At 40.7% G+C, this 17601-nt stretch overlaps 2 protein-coding genes across 2 annotated transcripts in view; one reads left to right on the top strand and one right to left on the bottom strand.

The window, feature by feature from the left end:
• Nucleotides 1-15010, bottom strand: part of RPA1 (replication protein A1) — a 76837-nt gene extending 61827 nt beyond the window's left edge. The window contains exon 1 of the mRNA XM_055336377.1: nucleotides 14882-15010. Coding sequence (XP_055192352.1) covers nucleotides 14882-14914 — 33 coding nt within the window. The 5' untranslated portion in view covers nucleotides 14915-15010. The remainder of the gene's footprint in view (nucleotides 1-14881) is intronic.
• Nucleotides 15011-15170: 160 nt separating this feature from the next.
• Nucleotides 15171-17601, top strand: part of SMYD4 (SET and MYND domain containing 4) — a 61110-nt gene continuing 58679 nt past the window's right edge. Inside the window, exons 1-2 of the mRNA XM_055334862.1 lie at nucleotides 15171-15441; nucleotides 16274-16419. Of these exons, the coding sequence (XP_055190837.1) occupies nucleotides 16286-16419 (134 nt within the window). The 5' untranslated portion in view covers nucleotides 15171-15441; nucleotides 16274-16285. The remainder of the gene's footprint in view (nucleotides 15442-16273; nucleotides 16420-17601) is intronic.

Below are 17601 nucleotides of genomic sequence, written 5' to 3'. Positions count from 1 at the left end.
CAAAGGCAGGCGCCAAACCGCTGCGCCACCCAGGGATCCCTTTTTTTTTTTTTCCACAGTTAACATTATTAAAGAGACTTTTTGGAGCTTATCATTTGAAAATCCAGTTTAAGTTTTATCACTATGGACAAATAATAAAATCATAAAAGTGGGATACATGCTTACCACAAGGATACACCTCCTACATCCAAAATACAGGCATCACATACATACTCATTGAGAACAGTACATTAATCTGATTATAGTGCCCATTAATAGAAAAATACTAAATATGGTAAATCCTTAAAACAGAATATTATGCAGCCTTAAAAAGATGTTTATGTAACACTGGTGTCTAATGAGTAGGGGCCACAGGTGTGAGGCAGACCTCATCCTGAATCCTCTTTTTATATCTTTTGAAAACCTTATGACTCTTACTAGCAATTATGAAAATAATTTTAAAAAGGGTACTACTAGGTGACTCAGTTGGTTAAGCATCTGACTCTTGATTTTGGTTCAGGTCATGATTTCAGGGTTGTGAGATGGAACTCTGTGTCAGGCTCTGCATTGGGTATAGAGCCTGCTTAAAATTCTCTCTCCTTTTTCCTCTCCCTCTGCACTCACCACCCCCCCCATATCTGGAAAAAAAAAAACAAAACAGAACATCAATCAGGCTTTTAGTTTGTTTTAAAAAGCCATCATTTAAAGGTAACCATCAGGGGGCGCCTGGGTGGAACAGCTGGTTAAGAGTCTGGCTCTCAGTTTCAGCTCAAGTCATGATCTCAGGGTCTTGGGATCAGGCCCAGCCTTGGGCTCTTCGCTCAGCAGAGTCTGCTTAGGTTTCTCTCTCCCTCTGCCCTTCTTCCCCACTCTCTGGCATGTGTGCTCTCCTCTCTCGAATAAATAATTAAAGGTGACCACCAGAAAAACTAACAGCAGTGAAGACTGGTTCTCTGGCCTCTGCTTTTGCCCATGCTGAAATAAATGGTACCACATTAGCTCTTCTGCCACCAACTAAAAAACTGGAAAAAAATATACGAATTATTTTCAAATACCGGACAACAGGTAGAGTAAGACTGTGGTCACTGAAATGAGGGGAACCCTACAATCATCCTGGCTTTCTGTACAGAGGCACTTCTGGACCACAGTATGGACAAAGGAACCCAAGAAGAATGTGGGGGCCCTGCTGAGCACAGGTAGGAGTTCAGGGAGGTGAGTTAGCTGGATTTCATGGATGCAGAGTACCAGAGATGAGGGTGCTACACAGAGAAAGAGCTTCAATAACCTACACGGGATTTCCCTTGAGTCTCTGGCTGAATTCTAAGCTGTGCATACACAGAATGAGATTCCACAAGGCTAGGCCAAAAGTAAGTATTAGTTTAAAATGAAAAATCAGTGGAGTTCCCACAGGCTAGAATACAGTTGAGTTCTAACCAGCCAGAGGGCAGAAAACTCAATAAACATCTGCATTCAGGAGAAACCCCAGAAAGGCCGTGCTTTAGAAACAGGACAAAACTAGACCAAAGTAAAAGCTATTCTAGACCCATTCCAGTCTCTGTGGGATCAGCTGATTTGCAAGTAAATTAACAGTCTGCCAAAACAACTTAATATTCGTTTTTAAGATTTATTTGAGAGAGAGAGATAGAGCATGCATGTGCATGCACAACTGGGAGGGGCACAGGGAGAGGGAGAGATCCTCAAGCAGATTCCAAGCTGAGCATGGAGCTCAATACAGGGCTCGATCTCATGAAACTGAGACCATGACCTGAGCTGAAACCAAGAGTTGCACTACACAGCCAACTACACCACCCAGGTGCCCTATAACTCAATAGTCTTTAAAGAAATTTTAAAATATTCTATATAACAGTATGGGAAGTAGGCAAAAAGTACTTCTGTTGCACACTGGATTATCGGCTGTCACCCCAAGGAAAAGCACTTATGAAGTTGTTTGTGAGTTGAACGAACTGCTTTTTTTCCACAGAATATCATTTTTACTTGAAAGGCCAACTGACAAACCCCTTATTTAAACCTCGGAATTTAGAAAATATTTCTCAAAAATAAAGTGAACCTGTTTTCAAGGAAAATGATAGTTACTGTCAATCATGAAAGGGTTTTCTAGCGAAAATCAGAACTTTTGAAAACTTCTATCCATTAGCAATAAACTTTACAGCTTATCAATGCTTGCAAACTTTTCTGACTAAATTACCGTGGTCAATAAGCATTAATTTTTGTTGTGTAATGAAATAGATCAATATTTGGATGATCTAAATAATGCAATGAACCATATTTTCCAAATGACCAATGCATGATATTATAACGCATTAGCAAAAGATCCATTCAAAATGCAAGATAGACCGGTTTTTTTAAAAAAAATTATTAATTTGGAGGGAGGGAGAGAGTTTGTGCACGTGCAAGAAAGCAGGAGCAGGGGGAGGGGCAGAAGGAGAGGCAGAAGCGGACTCCCTCCTGAGCAAGAAGCCAACTGGGGGCTAGATCCCTGGGATCATGACCTGAGCTGAAGGCAGATGCTTAACTGACTGAGACATCCAGGTGCCCCAAGATAGACCAATTATATATTCCAATTAACCTTTAAGAAACTACCATTTGTTGAATTTTGATGTAGTATTAGAGAAAACCTTTTTCTCTTCACAGCCATTTCTTACACCACATGTGTGGGTTTTCCACGTGAAGCAATTTTCTGCAGACAACAAGTGGGTGTCCTACAAGTTAATTCAACTCTGACACTATGTAGAGTTAGTACAGACCCCACCAGTTAGGGGCTCAGTCCCACAAGACTATCCCTTGCTTACTTCAGACACCAACCTCAAGCAGCAGGTCCTCAGGATGCCCACACTTCTGCCTAACTTGCCTACAAACCCGGGGTTCCTATGACCCCCACCTCAGGCTCAAAGAACTTAGGAAAACACTTTACTGGCTTATCATAATAGATATTATAAAGGATACAAATGAACAACCAGAGGAAGAGGTACATCAGACAAGGTCTGGGAGGGTCTTAAGCATAGGAATTTCTGTCCCTGCGTGGAGTTTGGGGTGTGTGATCCTCCTGGCAGGTAGATGCATTCACCAACCTGGAAGCTCTCTGATCCCTCCTATTTAGGTTTTTTTTTTTTTTAAATTTTTATTTATTTATGATAGTCACAGAGAGAGAAAGAGAGAGAGGCAGAGACATAGGCAGAGGGAGAAGCAGGCTCCATGCACCGGGAGCCCGATGTGGGATTCGATCCCGGGTCTCCAGGATCGCGCCCTGGGCCAAAGGCAGGCGCCAAACCGCTGCGCCACCCAGGGATCCCTATTTAGGGGTTTTTTGAAGGTCTCATACCATAGGCATGATGATTAAATCACTGGCCACTGGTGACTAGATCAATGTAACCTGACTCTCTCGGGGGACAGTGGCAGGGCAGAGGGGAGTGTAGGGTTGAGTTCCAACCTTTTTTTTTTTTTTTTTAAGATTTATTTATTTGAGAGAGAGAGTGCACAGAGTGGGAAGGGCAGAGGGAGAGAGAATTTCAAGCCAACTCAGCACTGATTGCAGAGCCCCACCTGGGGCTCGATCCCAGGACCCTGAGATCATGACCAGAGTCGAAACCAACAGTTGGATGCTTAACTGACTATGCCACCCAGGAGCCCCAAGACCAAATATATGTAATATACAATATCACAACGATCAAAAAAGAAGCCCAAAATATTTAAAATCTCTCCCTTTTTCCAACTACATACCTGAGGCTGGATTTCCTTCATATAGATCACCTCTCCCCAAAAATATCAATATACTGAATGCAGAAGCTGATATGAAAATCTAGCTGTCATATCTTCTAAAGCCAGATATTAAAGCAATGTGCAAAAATGTAAAACAATATCAATTTTCTACTTGTTTTGAAATACATAGGTGTTTCTCACAAAAAAATGTTATTTACGCTAACAGTTTATTATCTTAAATGAACAAATAATTTTAGAATATCTCAGTTATAATTTCAAATATGGTAAGGTAGCTATCTCACAAAAACAAAAGCTCTTGGGGGTAAGAGGGGCAACAATTTTTTTTTTTAATTCTTATTTATGATAGTCACACACAGAGAGAGAGAGACAGAGACATAGGCAGAGGGAGAAGCAGGCTCCATGCACCGGGAGCCCGATGTGGGACTCGATCCCAGGTCTCCAGGATCGCGCCCTGGGCCAAAGGCAGGCGCTAAACCGCTGCGCCACCCAGGGATCCCTTAAGAGTATTCTAAGATCAGGGTGCCTGGGTGGCTCAGTCAGAAAAATGTCCCACTCTTTGGTTCAGGTCATGATCTCAGGGTTGTGAGATTGGGCCTGTGTCAGGCTGCGCATTGGGCAGAGTCGGCTTGACACTCTCTCCCTCTGCTCCTATCCTGCTCGAACACAGGCTCACACATGCGCGCTCTCTCTCTCTAAAATAAATAAAACCTTGGCAGCCTGTGTGGCTCAGCAGTTTAGCACTGCCTTCAGCCCAGGGTCTGATCCTGGAGACCTGGGATGGAGTCCCACGTTGGGCTCCTTGCATGGAGCCTGCTTCTCCCTCTGCCTATGTCTCTGCTTCTCTCTCTTTCTCTCTCTCTGTCTCTCATAAATAAATAAATAAAATCTTTAAATAAATAAAACCTTTAAAGAGTATTCTAAGATCAAAACATTTGATAATGAGCATAGCATAACATAAATTTATCTAATTGCTATGCTGTACACCTGAAACTAAGATGTTGTGTATCCACCATATAATAGAGAATCACCATGATTTAGACTAAATATTTGTCTCTCCTCCAATTCAAATGTTGAAGCCCTAATCCCCAATATGATGACATCAGAAGGTGGGGCCTTTGGAGGTACTTAGTTTCAATGAGGTCATGAGGGTGGATACCCCATATCAAAATTATTGCCCTTACACCTGGGTGGCTCAGTGGTTGAGTGCCTTTAGCTCAGGGTGTGATCCCGGAGTCCCGGGATCAAATCCTGCATCAGGCTCCCTGCATGGAGCCTGCTTCTCTCTCTCTCTCTCTCTCTCATTAAAAAAAAAAAAAAAAAAAAAAGAATTACTGCTCTTAGAAGAGGAAGAGACACTAGAGCTCTGTCTTCCCACAAAGAGGTCATGTAAACACACAGTGAGATGGCTGCAAGCCAGAAACACAGCCCCCACCCAGAACTGAATCTGTTGGAACCTCAATCTCAGATTTCCCAGCCTCTATGAAAAATAAATCTGTTGTGTGCTGGTCTATTTTGTAATAGTAGTCCAAACTAAGATGAAGTGCTCTAAAGCAATACTTAAAAACGTAAAGCAAAGAGTACAGCTAATCGAGTGGAAATAAATTCAAATAATAAAAAATACTCAAATAATCCGGAAATCAGGAAAAGTTAAACAACAACAACAAACAGATGGGACAAGTAGCAAATGAAAAACTTAAACCCAAACATGCAACAATATTAAGTGTAAATGAGGTTCAAGTACTTCCATTAAAAGGCAGAAATCGTCAGAATGAATAAGATCCAACTATTTGCTGTCTACAAGAAATGCACTTCAAATAACACCTTGGAGGTTAAAAATAACACCTTGGAAAAAGATATATCATTACTGGCAGGCAAAGAAGGCTGCAGGACAAGGAATATTACTAGAGATTAAAAGGGACATTTTATAACAATGGGGTTAATTCCTGAAGAAGACACAACAATGATAAATGTATGAACCTAATAATAGTTTCAATAACACATGAAGCAAAACTCTACATAATTAAAAGAAGAAATAGACAAGTCCACCATTATAATTGGTGGTTTCAACATTCTGTTTTCTGTAATTGATAGGGTAAATGGACCAAAAAATATGTAGAAGAATAGGAAAGATTAAACTATCAACCAACTCGACCTAATTAGATCATCTACCAATTACAGAATATTCTTTTAAGTGCACCTAGAATATTTCCATCAAGATAAAACAAGTCTCAATAAATGTCAAAAGACTGAATTCAAAAAAAAAAAAAAAAAAAGACTGAATTCAAAGAGTATGTTATTTGACCACATTGGAATTAAGCTAAAAATCCTAACAATAGGATATCTAGAAAACTTTCAAATACTCAGAAATTAAACAGTAAACTTTTTTTTTTTTTTAAAGTAATCTCTATATCCAACTTGGGGCTTGAACTCACAACCCAGAGATCAAGAGTCACACGCTCTACATACTAAGCCAGTAAGGTGCCCTGTGAACAATAAACTAAAAAACTCATCTGTTGAAAAAGAAATAACAAGAGAAATTAGAAAGTATTATTAACAGAATGAAAATGAAAATAAAATCTATCTAAATTTATGGGATTCACTAGAGCAATGCTTAGAGGAAAAATTATAGCTTTAAATGCTTAGAGAAGAAAAAAAAGGGATCCCTGGGTGGCGCAGTGGTTTAGCGCCTGCCTTTGGCCCAGGGCGCGATCCTGGAGACCCAGGATCGAGTCCCACGTCGGGCTCCCGGTGCATGGAGCCTGCTTCTCCCTCTGCCTGTGTCTCTGCCTCTCTCTCTATCATAAATAAATAAAAATTAAAAAAGAAAAAAGAAAAAAGGCCCAAAATCAATTATCCATAAGAAGCCAGAAAAAGAATAAATAAACTAAATTCAAGCATGTAGAAGGAAGGAATGATAAAAAGCAAAAATCAAGAAAATAGAAAATGGATAAACAAGAGGAAAAAAGCAACTGAACCAAAAGTTGGTTCTTTGAAGATTAATAAAATTGATAAACCTCCAGCTAGTCTGATGAAGAAGAAAATATTCTCACTATCAGAAGTGAAAAATGCGAAATAAATGAAAATTAGTAACAACTTAAATGGATAAGTCCCATTTGGCAAATACCCAAATGGGTAGTTATCAAAACTGACATAAAAACTGACACAAAAAAATACAGAGAATCTAAATAGTACTACATCCTCTAAAGAAACTGAATTTATAATTTAAAATATTCCAACAAATATAACGCTAGGTCCAGATGGCTTTACTGGTAAATTTTATCTAACATGTAAAGACAAAAAACAAACAAAACAATCTTGCACAAACTACGTCAAGAAACAGAAGAGAGAAAAAAAAAAAAAAAGAAACAGAAGAGAACATTTTCCAACTCATTTTATGTTAGGTTTACCTGATAGAAAAAACAAAGTCATTCTAAGAAAAAATACAAACCTATATACCACTCATGAATGTAGATGCAAAATACCACTATACATTCACTAGAACAATTAAACTTAAAAAGACTGACAAAACTAAGTATTGGCAAAGGTATGGAGCAACTAGAATTCTCACAATCACTTTGGAAAATAGTGTAACAATTTCTTACATTCACTTAACATATAAACCAGGAAGTACACTCTTAGGTATTTATCCCAGAGCAAAGAAAATATTATTTCCACAAAAAGACTATACATAAGTGTTCATAGCATCTTCATTCATAAAATCCAAAAAATGAAAATAACCCAAATGTTTAACAACAACAGGTAAATTAAACAAATAGTGTTTATTCCCACAACGGAATACTACTCAGCAATAAAAGGTGCAAACTACTGAAACATAGATAAATCTCAAAAAACATTTTGCTGAGACAAAGAAGCCAGATACAAGTTCACATGAAGTTTTAGAATAGTCAAAACTAACCTATAGAGATTAAAAACCAGAAATTAAAACTCTGGTTTATCTAGGTTGTAGGCAAGGAATAGGGAAAGAGCAGGGAGATTGGAGTGGTATATACATATGCCAAAGCTCATCAAACTCCACACACCTTGATGAGTTTTTACCATATATACTTATTATATACATTACAGCTTTCATTAAGTGTAAATCACATTGAGTTTCAATAAAGATGATTGTTTTTTTTTTTAGATTCTAAGGAACAGAACTGGGGCAGGGTGGGGCAAAAGGCCAGTAATTTCATAAAACACCTTTCTGCTCTATTTGATTTTAAAACCACATGCATGTATTAATTTATTATTCTTTTTAATTTGTGTCATCACAAAGTGAATTTAAGATTAAATATTCTGGGACAAAAAATAAATAAATAAATAAATAAATAAATAAATAAATAAATATATATTCTGGGACATACAACATGAAATGTACAATTTAGACAAAATTGCCTTAAATTTTCTAAATTAACATTGCCTATAAAAATACAAAGTAATAAAAAAAAATACAAAGTAATAAACCCAATTAAAAAATGGGCAAGACTTTAGAACATTTTTCCAAAGACCTGCAGATGGCCAACAAAACAAATAGGATCCTCAATATCACTAATCATTATGGAACTGCAAATCAAAATCATAACCAACTGGCTATCATCAAAAAGACAAAAAAATACAAAGTGTTGGCAAAGATGAGGATGAAAGAGAACCCTTGTATACTACTGTTGGTGGGAAACATAAATTGGTGCAGCCAATATGGAAAACAGTATGGAGGCTCCTCAAAAAAACTAAATATCAGATAAAGAAGCAACCTAGGTGTCTCTAAAGAGATAAATGGATGAAGAAACACACACGAATATTACTCAACCATAAAAAAGAATGATTTTGCCATTTGTGACAACACAGACCTAGACAGTATTATGACAAATAAAATAAACCCGATAGAGAAGACAACTGTATGATTTCATGTTGAATCTATAAAACAAAAACAGAAACAGACTCATAGATACAAGAAACAAACTATTGGTTACAAAAGTGGGAGTGACTGGGGGGGTGCCGGTAAAATGGGTGAAGGGTAGTATGAGGTTCAGCCTTCCAGATATAAAATCAATGGGTTATGGAGATGTAATGCACAACACAGAGAATTTAGTCAGTAACAATGTAATAACTTTGTGTGGTGAGTGATAGTAACCAGATTTATCATGGGGATCATTTCCTAGTATATAAAAATACCAAAATACTATGCTAAACATCTGAAACTAATAGAATACTGTATGTCAATTACACTTCAATTAAAAAAATAAAAAATAAATAAATAAATAAAAAATAAAAAACAACAGAATGAAATAGTTAAGGGCACATGCAAATCTTCACCCCACTGACAAATTATTTAACTTCTTTGCACTTTAATTTCTTCATCTGTGAGATGCAGGTAATTCAGGGTTACTGTAAGTACTATTATAATTATTTTTTATTTATTTATGATAGTCACAGAGAGAGAGAGAGAGAGAGAGAGAGAGAGGCAGAGAGAGAGAGAGAGAGGCAGAGAGACAGGTAGAGGGAGAAGCAGGCTCCATGCACCGGGAGCCCGACATGGGATTCGATCCCGGGTCTCCAGGATCGCGCCCTGGGCCAAAGGCAGGCGCCAAACCGCTGCGCCACCCAGGGATCCCTGTAAGTACTATTATAAATAAAGTATCTGGCACAGTGGAAATGGCAGAAATATTAGTCCCCTCTCCTTTCTTTCTATTACCCAATAAATTAAGATACAAATGCTATTTATTCTATTTACCACAATACTTCCATGCATAATCTCTTTTATGTTAGCTTTTATCCCAGATGCCTCTACTATTTATGTTAGTTGCTTACCCTTTCAGCCTGTGTCTTTCGAACTAAAATACTACTACTTGCTTTAGTTGATAATCAGAGTTGGCAAAAGTTCTCCACATAAAAATTTTCTTTGTCATTTATGAACAAAACTTAATACTTGACCTAACACTGCAGAGATGCTTCCAAAATTTTGAATATAGCAAAAACTGATCAAAAAAATTTTTTTTGTTGTTGTTTTATGATAGTCACACAGAGAGAGAGAGAGAGAGAGAGGCAGAGACACAGGCAGAGGGAGAAGCAGGCTCCATGCACCGGGAGCCCGACGTGGGATTCGATCCTGGGTCTCCAGGATCGCGCCCTGGGCCAAAGGCAGGCTCCAAACCGCTGCGCCACCCAGGGATCCCCTGATCAAATTATTAACACTATAATCATTCTTTTTAAAAGTGAAAGACAATTCTTAATTTATCTCAAAAGCCCAAGGTAGAGGCACCTGAGTTGCTTAGTCAGTTCAGCCACTAACTCTTGATTTCAGCTCAGGTTATTTCAGGGTCCTGGGATCTAGCCCTGCACCATTGGGCCTCCCAGCTGAGTGGGGAGTCTGCTTGTCTCCCTCTCTTTCTGCCTCTCCCCACCGAAAATAAATAAATCTTTAAAAAAAAAAAAAAGGCACAAGGTAGCAGGTATAAGTAAATGAGAACTATAATTTGCAATCAGTTCTCAGGTTTAATTATTCCTAATTTATTCAAATAGTCACTCCACTCTGCCAACTATTCTTGCTCATTCATCTTGGTCCGTTTCTTTTCACTGCCTCATACACACCTAGCTAACATTTACTGGATAACCTAAAACTTGCCAGCATTGCTCCAGGTATTTTGGAGACTATTTTGTGGAAGAAAAAAAAAAGATGTAATTTTAGGCCTCAAAGAGTTTATAATTCAGTGAGGAAGACAGAAAGTAACTGATATTAGTCAAATAAAAAATTACATCTGATGGGCAGCCCCGGTGGCTCAGCGGTTTAGCGCCACCTTCAGCCCAGGGCCTGATCCTGGAGACCCAGGATCAAGTCCCACGTCAGGCTTCCTGCATGGGGCCTGCTTCTCCCTCTGCCTTTCTCTCTCTGTCTCTCATGAATAAATAAATATTTTTTTTATTTATTTATGACAGTCACAGAGAGAGAGAGAGAGAGAGAGAGAGAGAGAGAGAGAGAGAGGCAGAGACACAGGCAGAGGGAGAAGCAGGCTCCATGCACCGGGAGCCCGACATGGGATTCGATCCCGGGTCTCCAGGATCGCGCCCTGGGCCAAAGGCAGGCGCCAAACCGCTGCGCCATCCAGGGATCCCTAAATATTTTTTAAAAATTACATCTACAATTATTAATAAGAGGTAACATATACTGAGCATTTACTGTGTACCAGGCATGGACTAAGCGCTTTAAATAGCTCACCTAATCCTCCCCCTAACATTAGGCAGTAGGTACTAGGCATCATTACCCTCATTTTAAGAGAAAAGGCAAAGTTTAGTATTTTATCCAAAGTTGCACAGGTGGTAAGTGAAGAAGCAGGAATTAGGGTCTCAAAATAAAGAGAATTAGGCTAGGAAGTCAAGGAAGGCTTCTCTGAAGAAGTGAGCTGAGATTTGAAGATTGTTAGCCAGGGAGGGGAGAGTGAAGAGCCACAAAGGCAGATGGAAAAGAACGTGCAAGAGTAAGGAATAAACCAGGAATTAAAAAAAAAGAGAGAGAGAGAGAGAGAGAGAGAGACAAAGAAATGGAAAGACATTCATTCCATGCTCACAGGTTTTGAGGAATAAATATTGTTAAATTGTCTCTACCACCCAAATTAATCTACACATTTAATGCAATCCCTATCAAAATACCAACATTTTTCACAGAACTAGAATAATCCTAACATTTATAAGGAACAACAAAAGACCTCAAATAGCCAAAGCAATCTTGAAAAAGAAAAACAAAACCGGAGGCATCACAATTCCAGACTTCAGGTTATATTACAAAGCCACAGTAATCAAAACAGTATGGTATTGGCACACAGATCAATAGAACAAAACAGAAAACCCAGAAATAAGCCCAATTATATGATTAATCTTCAACAGAGGAGGAAAAGAATACACAATAGGAAAAAGTCTCTTCAAGAAATGGTGTTGGGAAAGAATGAAACTGGACCACTTTCTTTCACCATACACAAACATAAACTCAAAATGGATTAAAGACCTAAATGTGAGACCTAAACCATAAAAATCCTAGAAAAATCCTAGAAGACAGCACAGGTAGTAATTTCTCTGACACCAGCAGTAGCGACATCTTTCTAGATATGTCTCCTGTGGCAAGGAAAATAAAAGCAAAAATAAACTGCTGGACTACATCAAAATAAAAAGTTTCTGGGATGCCTGGGTGGCTCAGTGGTTGAGCATCTGCCTTTGGCTCAGGGCATGATTCCAGAGTCCCAGGATCGAGTCCCACACTGGGCTTCCTGCATGGAGCTTGCTTCTCCCTCTGCCTATGTCTTTGCCTCTCTGTGTGTGTCTCTCATGAATAAATAAATAAAATCCTTAAAATATAAAAAATAAAAAGCTTCTGCACAGCTAAGGAAACAAACTAAAAGACAACCTACTGAATGAGAAGACAAACAACATATCTGATGAGGGCTAAGTATCCAAAATATATAAAGAACTGCTACAACAACACCCAAACACAATTCAATTTAAAAAATGGGCAGAGGACATGGACAGACATTTCTCCAAAGAAGACATACAAATGGCCAACACATGAAAAAAATGTTCAATACCACTCATCATCAGGGAAATGCAACTCAAAACTACAATGAGATACCACCTTACGCCTTTCAGAATGGTTAAAATCAACACAAGAAACAAGTGTTGACAAGGACGACGTGAAAAAGGAATCCTTGTGCACTGCTAGTGGGAATGGAAACTGGTGCAAAAATAGTATCGGGGTTCCTCAAAAAAATAAAAGTAGAACTACTTTGGATTCACTAATTGCACTGCTGAGTACCCAAAAATATGAAAACACTAATTCAAAAGGATCCATGTATCCCATGTTTATTGCAGCATTATTTACAATACCCAAATTATGGAAGCAGCCCACGTGTCCATTGATAGATGAATGGTTAAAGATGGGTGCACATATACAACTTTTTTAAAAAGATTTATTAATTCATGAGAGAGGCAGAGACACAGGCAGAGAGTGCTGGGGAGCAGGCTCCCCATGGGGAGCCCGATGTGGGACTTGATCCCAGGACCCCAGGATCACCCCCTAGCCAAAAGCAATCTCAACCACTGACCCACCCAGGTGCCTGAATATTTTTTTTAATTTAAAGATTTTATTTATTTATTCATGAAAGACACACAGAGAGAAGCAGAGACACAGTCAGAGGAAGAAGCAGGCTCCCTGCAGGGAGCCCAGTGTGGAACTTGATCCAGGGACCCTGGGATCATGACCTGAGCCAAAGGCAGAGGCTCAACCACTGAGCCACCCAGGCATCCCTATGCAATAGAATATTACTTGGCCATGCAAAAGAATGAAATCTTGCCATTTCCAACAACATAAATGGAGCTAGAAAGTATAATCCGAAGCAAAATAAGTCAGTCAGAGAGACAAATCCCATGATTTCATACATATATGGAATTTAAGAAACAAATGAGCAAAGGAAAAAAAGGAAGAAAGAGACAAACCAAGAAACAGACTCTTAACTATAGAGAACAAACTGATGGTTACTAGAGGGAAGGTGAGTAGGGGGAGGGGAGAAACAGGTGAAGGGGATTAAAAAGTACAATTTTCATCATGAGCAATGAGTAATGTATAGAATTGCTGAATTACTATATTGTACACCTGAAACTAACAGAACACTATACATTAACTAAACCAAAATTAAAAATTAAAAAATTAAAGAACAAAAACAAATAAAAGGAAGAGAGAACAAATGAGAGAATATGTGATGGAATTGGTGTGTTTGGCGGGGGAGAGGGGAGTCCGTAGTCCAGGCAAGAAATGATGGAGCTAGAGTAGAAGAGAAGCAGATGGATTTAAGAGATATGTGTGGAGTTAAAACACTGGACTTGGTGATGGACTGGACATCTAAGGTGATGGAAGTCTGCAGTTAGCATGATTCCACAATTACTGGCTAGCATATCTTAATGGATAATGGTGCCATTCATCCAGATAGGGAACACCAAGAGGCCCAAATAGTAAAATAACAGATTTGCTTTGGGACATGTTAAATTTAAAATGCCTTTAAGGGGGCGCCTGGGTGGCTCAGTTTGTTAAGCATCTGCCTTTGGCTCAGGTCATGATGGGTCCTGGGGTCCAGCTCTGTGTGAGGCTCCCTGCTCAGTGCGGAGTCTGCTTCTCTCTCTCCCCCACCACCCCCGCCGTTCACGCTATCTCTCTCTCTCAAATAAATAAATAAAATCTTAAAAAAAAAAAAAAAATGCCGGGCAGTCCGGGTGGCTCATAGCTTTAGCGCCGCTTTCGGCCCAGGGCGGGATCCCAGAGTCCCGGGATGGAGTCCCGTGTCGGGCTCCCTGCATGGAGCCTGCTTTTCCCTCTGCCTGTGTCTCTACCTCTGTGTGTGTGTGTCTCTCATGAATGAATAAAACTTTTTTAAAAAAATAAAATAAAAAATGCCTTTGAGGTATCAGGCAGGCAGACACACTATAGAGGTTTATTTTTCACAGTAAAGGTGGCTCCGGACAAAGAAATTTACGAGCAACTGACATATGGTTGGTAACGAGACTGTGTTGGTCAAAGAGGGCCCAGAACATAACCTTGAGTAAACAAAAACTTACAACGAGGGACCTGCAAATAAGACGAGGAAGACGAGCCAAACCAAGCCATAGAAGCCCAGAGAAGGGAGTGTTATCAGAAAGACGAAATGCTCAACACACCCAAACACTGCTGAGAACTCTGGTAGAGTTAAAAACGAAAAAGCGTCTGTTGGATTTAACGACTTGGAAGCACCGTTAACTTCAGCCCGGGTTCCTTCGACAGTGATCGAGGGAACGACGGACTGGGGTCTGTTAACCGGAGGGGAGCTGAAAACAGACAACTCTAGAGAAGTTTGGCTGTGGATGGGGGACAGGGAGGAGACAGCGTGGCCGAAGGAGGAAGACGCGGGACCATCGAGTTAATTTTGCTTCCTTTTCTTAAGCAGAAAAAAACACGGGCATGATTAAAAGACGACAGTAAAAATTCTTGGAGACGGTGATGATTCTGGGGAGTCACTCGACGGTGTCCCCCACCCCCTTTATCTTCTCCCGCGTTCTCTCCGCATCGCCTCCAGCCCCCCTTCTCCCTTTCCCACCCCCACAGCCCCAGGGTCCCCAGCCACCCCGGCCTGCCGGTCCGCAGGCATCTCCTCACCGCAATGGCCCCCTCGCTCAGGTGGCCCACCATGACTCCGCCGCGCAAACTCCCGCGCTCCAGCTCGTCAGCCGACCCCACTTCCCTCCTGGGGCCCCGCGCGCTCCCAAGCTATTGGGCCAAGGAGCTGCAGGCACCACCCCCGCCTACTGACATGCGCAAGGCACGGGGGCGGGCTTAGTGGCGGGGCAGCCGCCGCATTGGCCGAGGCGCTGCGAGCAGCCCACGTGACACGCGGGAGCCCAGGCTGAGGCTCTAGTCACCCGACGGCTGCGCCAGGGAGCGGGGCCGGAGCGTGGGTCGCGCCGAGGATGACGCTAGCTCTTGCTCTGGGCGCTAGGTCTAGTCCCGGAAGCTTTCCGAGACGCGTCTCGGAAAAAAAAAAACTTGGCTCGGCCTTTGGCTGACAGGCCTACTGGTCGCCCAGAAGAGAGAGCTGTTCCCTGATGACTCTGCTGCCAACGGCAGTCAAAGCACCAGCTTGATTACTTCAGCAACCGAAACGCCGAGCTCCCCCCGTTGCTAAACCCCGAGCTTGGCCCATCGGGGCTTTTCCTAAGGTAAATAGGATCCGATCGCCTCCCTCGGGAGAAAGCGTAGTCTGTCGAGGGAGTTACCGCAGTGAGTAGCCTTAACTCAATGTAGACATGATATGGGCCTCAGAAGAGACATAAAGTGTTCCGTGCTCGCAGATGGAAAATCAGGGAAGGCTTCCTGGAGGAGGTGCTATTTGAAGTGGGTCTTGAAGGGGGTGTGTGCAGATTTGCCGAGTGGCAAATCTTAAGTGAGGATAGGGATGCTACCAGAAGGATGGCATGGCCCATGCAACAACTAGAGAGGCAAATAGCCTGGCAAGTTGGGGATAGCTTTAGGTAGCTCAGAATAATAGGGTACAGAAGAAGACGTGAGACTTGGGCATTAGAAAATGAGCCCAGGGGTCGAATAGTGAAGGATTTGTACAGGGCTTCCCCAAAAGCTTGGAGGAGCTTTAAGTCAGAGGACCTACATCTGTCTCAATGTGGAAGATGAATTGAATGATCTGGGGATTGAAAGAAAAAACAGCTGTGTAAGAGATACATTTGTTAATTAAATAGTACGTGGGGAGAGAGAAAAATCTGTGATGTCTGACTTGAACAGCTTGGGAAGATGGAGGTCTGAGGCAAGCATGGTGCGTGGAACAAACTAGGCCTTCAGTAAATATTTCTGAATAAAAGGATTTTCGGTGAATAGGTGTGAGACAAAATAGATCCTCAGCATGTAAACTATGGAAAAAGACCACAAGAATTGATTTTGTTGCTTCATGTTTGCTGGAGTGAAAGGTTGATTTTTCTTTTACCTAGAATTGTGCATTTGTAGAAATCTGAATTCCTTATTTTCTTATTTATTTTATAGACCTAAAGTAGAATGGATCTGCCTGTGGATGAGTGGAAATCATATGTATTTCAGAAGTGGTCTTTGCTCCCGAAGTCCATTCAGGACACAATTTCTACGGCAGACGCTTTAAGGGATATCTTTCTTCACTCTTCTTCGCTTCTTCAGTGAGTGAAAGCTTTAACGGGGGAAATTTTGATCTAGAAAATGTTCTCTTTTACCATTTGCTCTTAAATTCTATCTCGTTTTCATGGAACGATTAAGTTCAGATTTTTATAGTTTGGAGCATTCAGCAGTTTTTGCTGTTTCCAGTTTTTCCTAAGCTACTATTACAGAGCAGGCAAGAATGCTAATAGTTTTTTTTTTGGTGTCAGTGTTATGTTTCAATAATCAATGCTTTGCTCTAGAAACTAGGCTATGAACTTTGCCGATTCCCAAAAGATATAGTGGGCATTTACTAGCTACACATAGAAAGTTATAAGTGCTCAAATTGAGAAAGGACTTTAGGGAAAAAAAAAAAGAGAGAGAGAAAGGACTTTAGAAGTCATGTAGTCTAACCCCAGTATTTTTCACTCTCTTGACTACCCTCTGTAGTAAGTAATACTGTTTTATATCACAACCTAGTATGTACAACCATATATAGAAAATTAAAGCAAGAGTTTCCCAAAACTTCAGTGAATTTTTATTGGCCACCTGTTGTGCCAGCCACTGTGCTAGATGCTTAATGAACAAAAAATACATCAGTGAGGGGTGCCTGGCTGGCTCAGGAGGTAGAACATATGACTCTTGATCTAAGGGTCGTGAGGTTAAGCCCCACACTGGGCAGTAGAGCTTACTTGAGAGGAAGGAAGGAAAGAAGGAAAATACATTAGTGAATAGAAAATAGGCACAGATACTTATCCTTGAGGAGCCTAATTCTGGCAAAGAGAGATAGACAATAAACATAAATAAGCAAAGTATATAGTATACAAAGGTGCTAAGTACAAAATAGAAAAAAATAAAAATAGAACAAGGTAAGGGAAATAGTGCCAGGAGTGAGAATACAGATTATAGTATTAAATAGTGTGATTAGATATGGTCTCATTGAGAAGGTGGAAGTTTCAGGGCACTTGGATGGCTCAGTCGGTTAAGTGTCCAACTTTTGATTTCTGTTCAGGTCATGATCTCAGGATTGTGATATCAAGCCCCACCTTGGTCTCCAGGCTGAGCATGGAGCCTATTTAAGATTCTCTTCTCCCTAGGGCAGCCCGGGTGGCTCAGCGGTTTAGCCTTCAGCCCAGGGCCTGATCCTAGAGACCCGGGATCCCTGCATGGAGCCTGCTTCTCCCTCTGCCTGTGTCTCTGCCTCT

The sequence above is a fragment of the Nyctereutes procyonoides genome, unplaced genomic scaffold, assembly GCF_905146905.1.
Source record: "Nyctereutes procyonoides isolate TBG_1078 unplaced genomic scaffold, NYPRO_anot_genome, whole genome shotgun sequence".
Taxonomy (NCBI): domain Eukaryota; kingdom Metazoa; phylum Chordata; class Mammalia; order Carnivora; family Canidae; genus Nyctereutes; species Nyctereutes procyonoides.
This window is presented reverse-complemented; position numbering and strand designations above follow the sequence as displayed.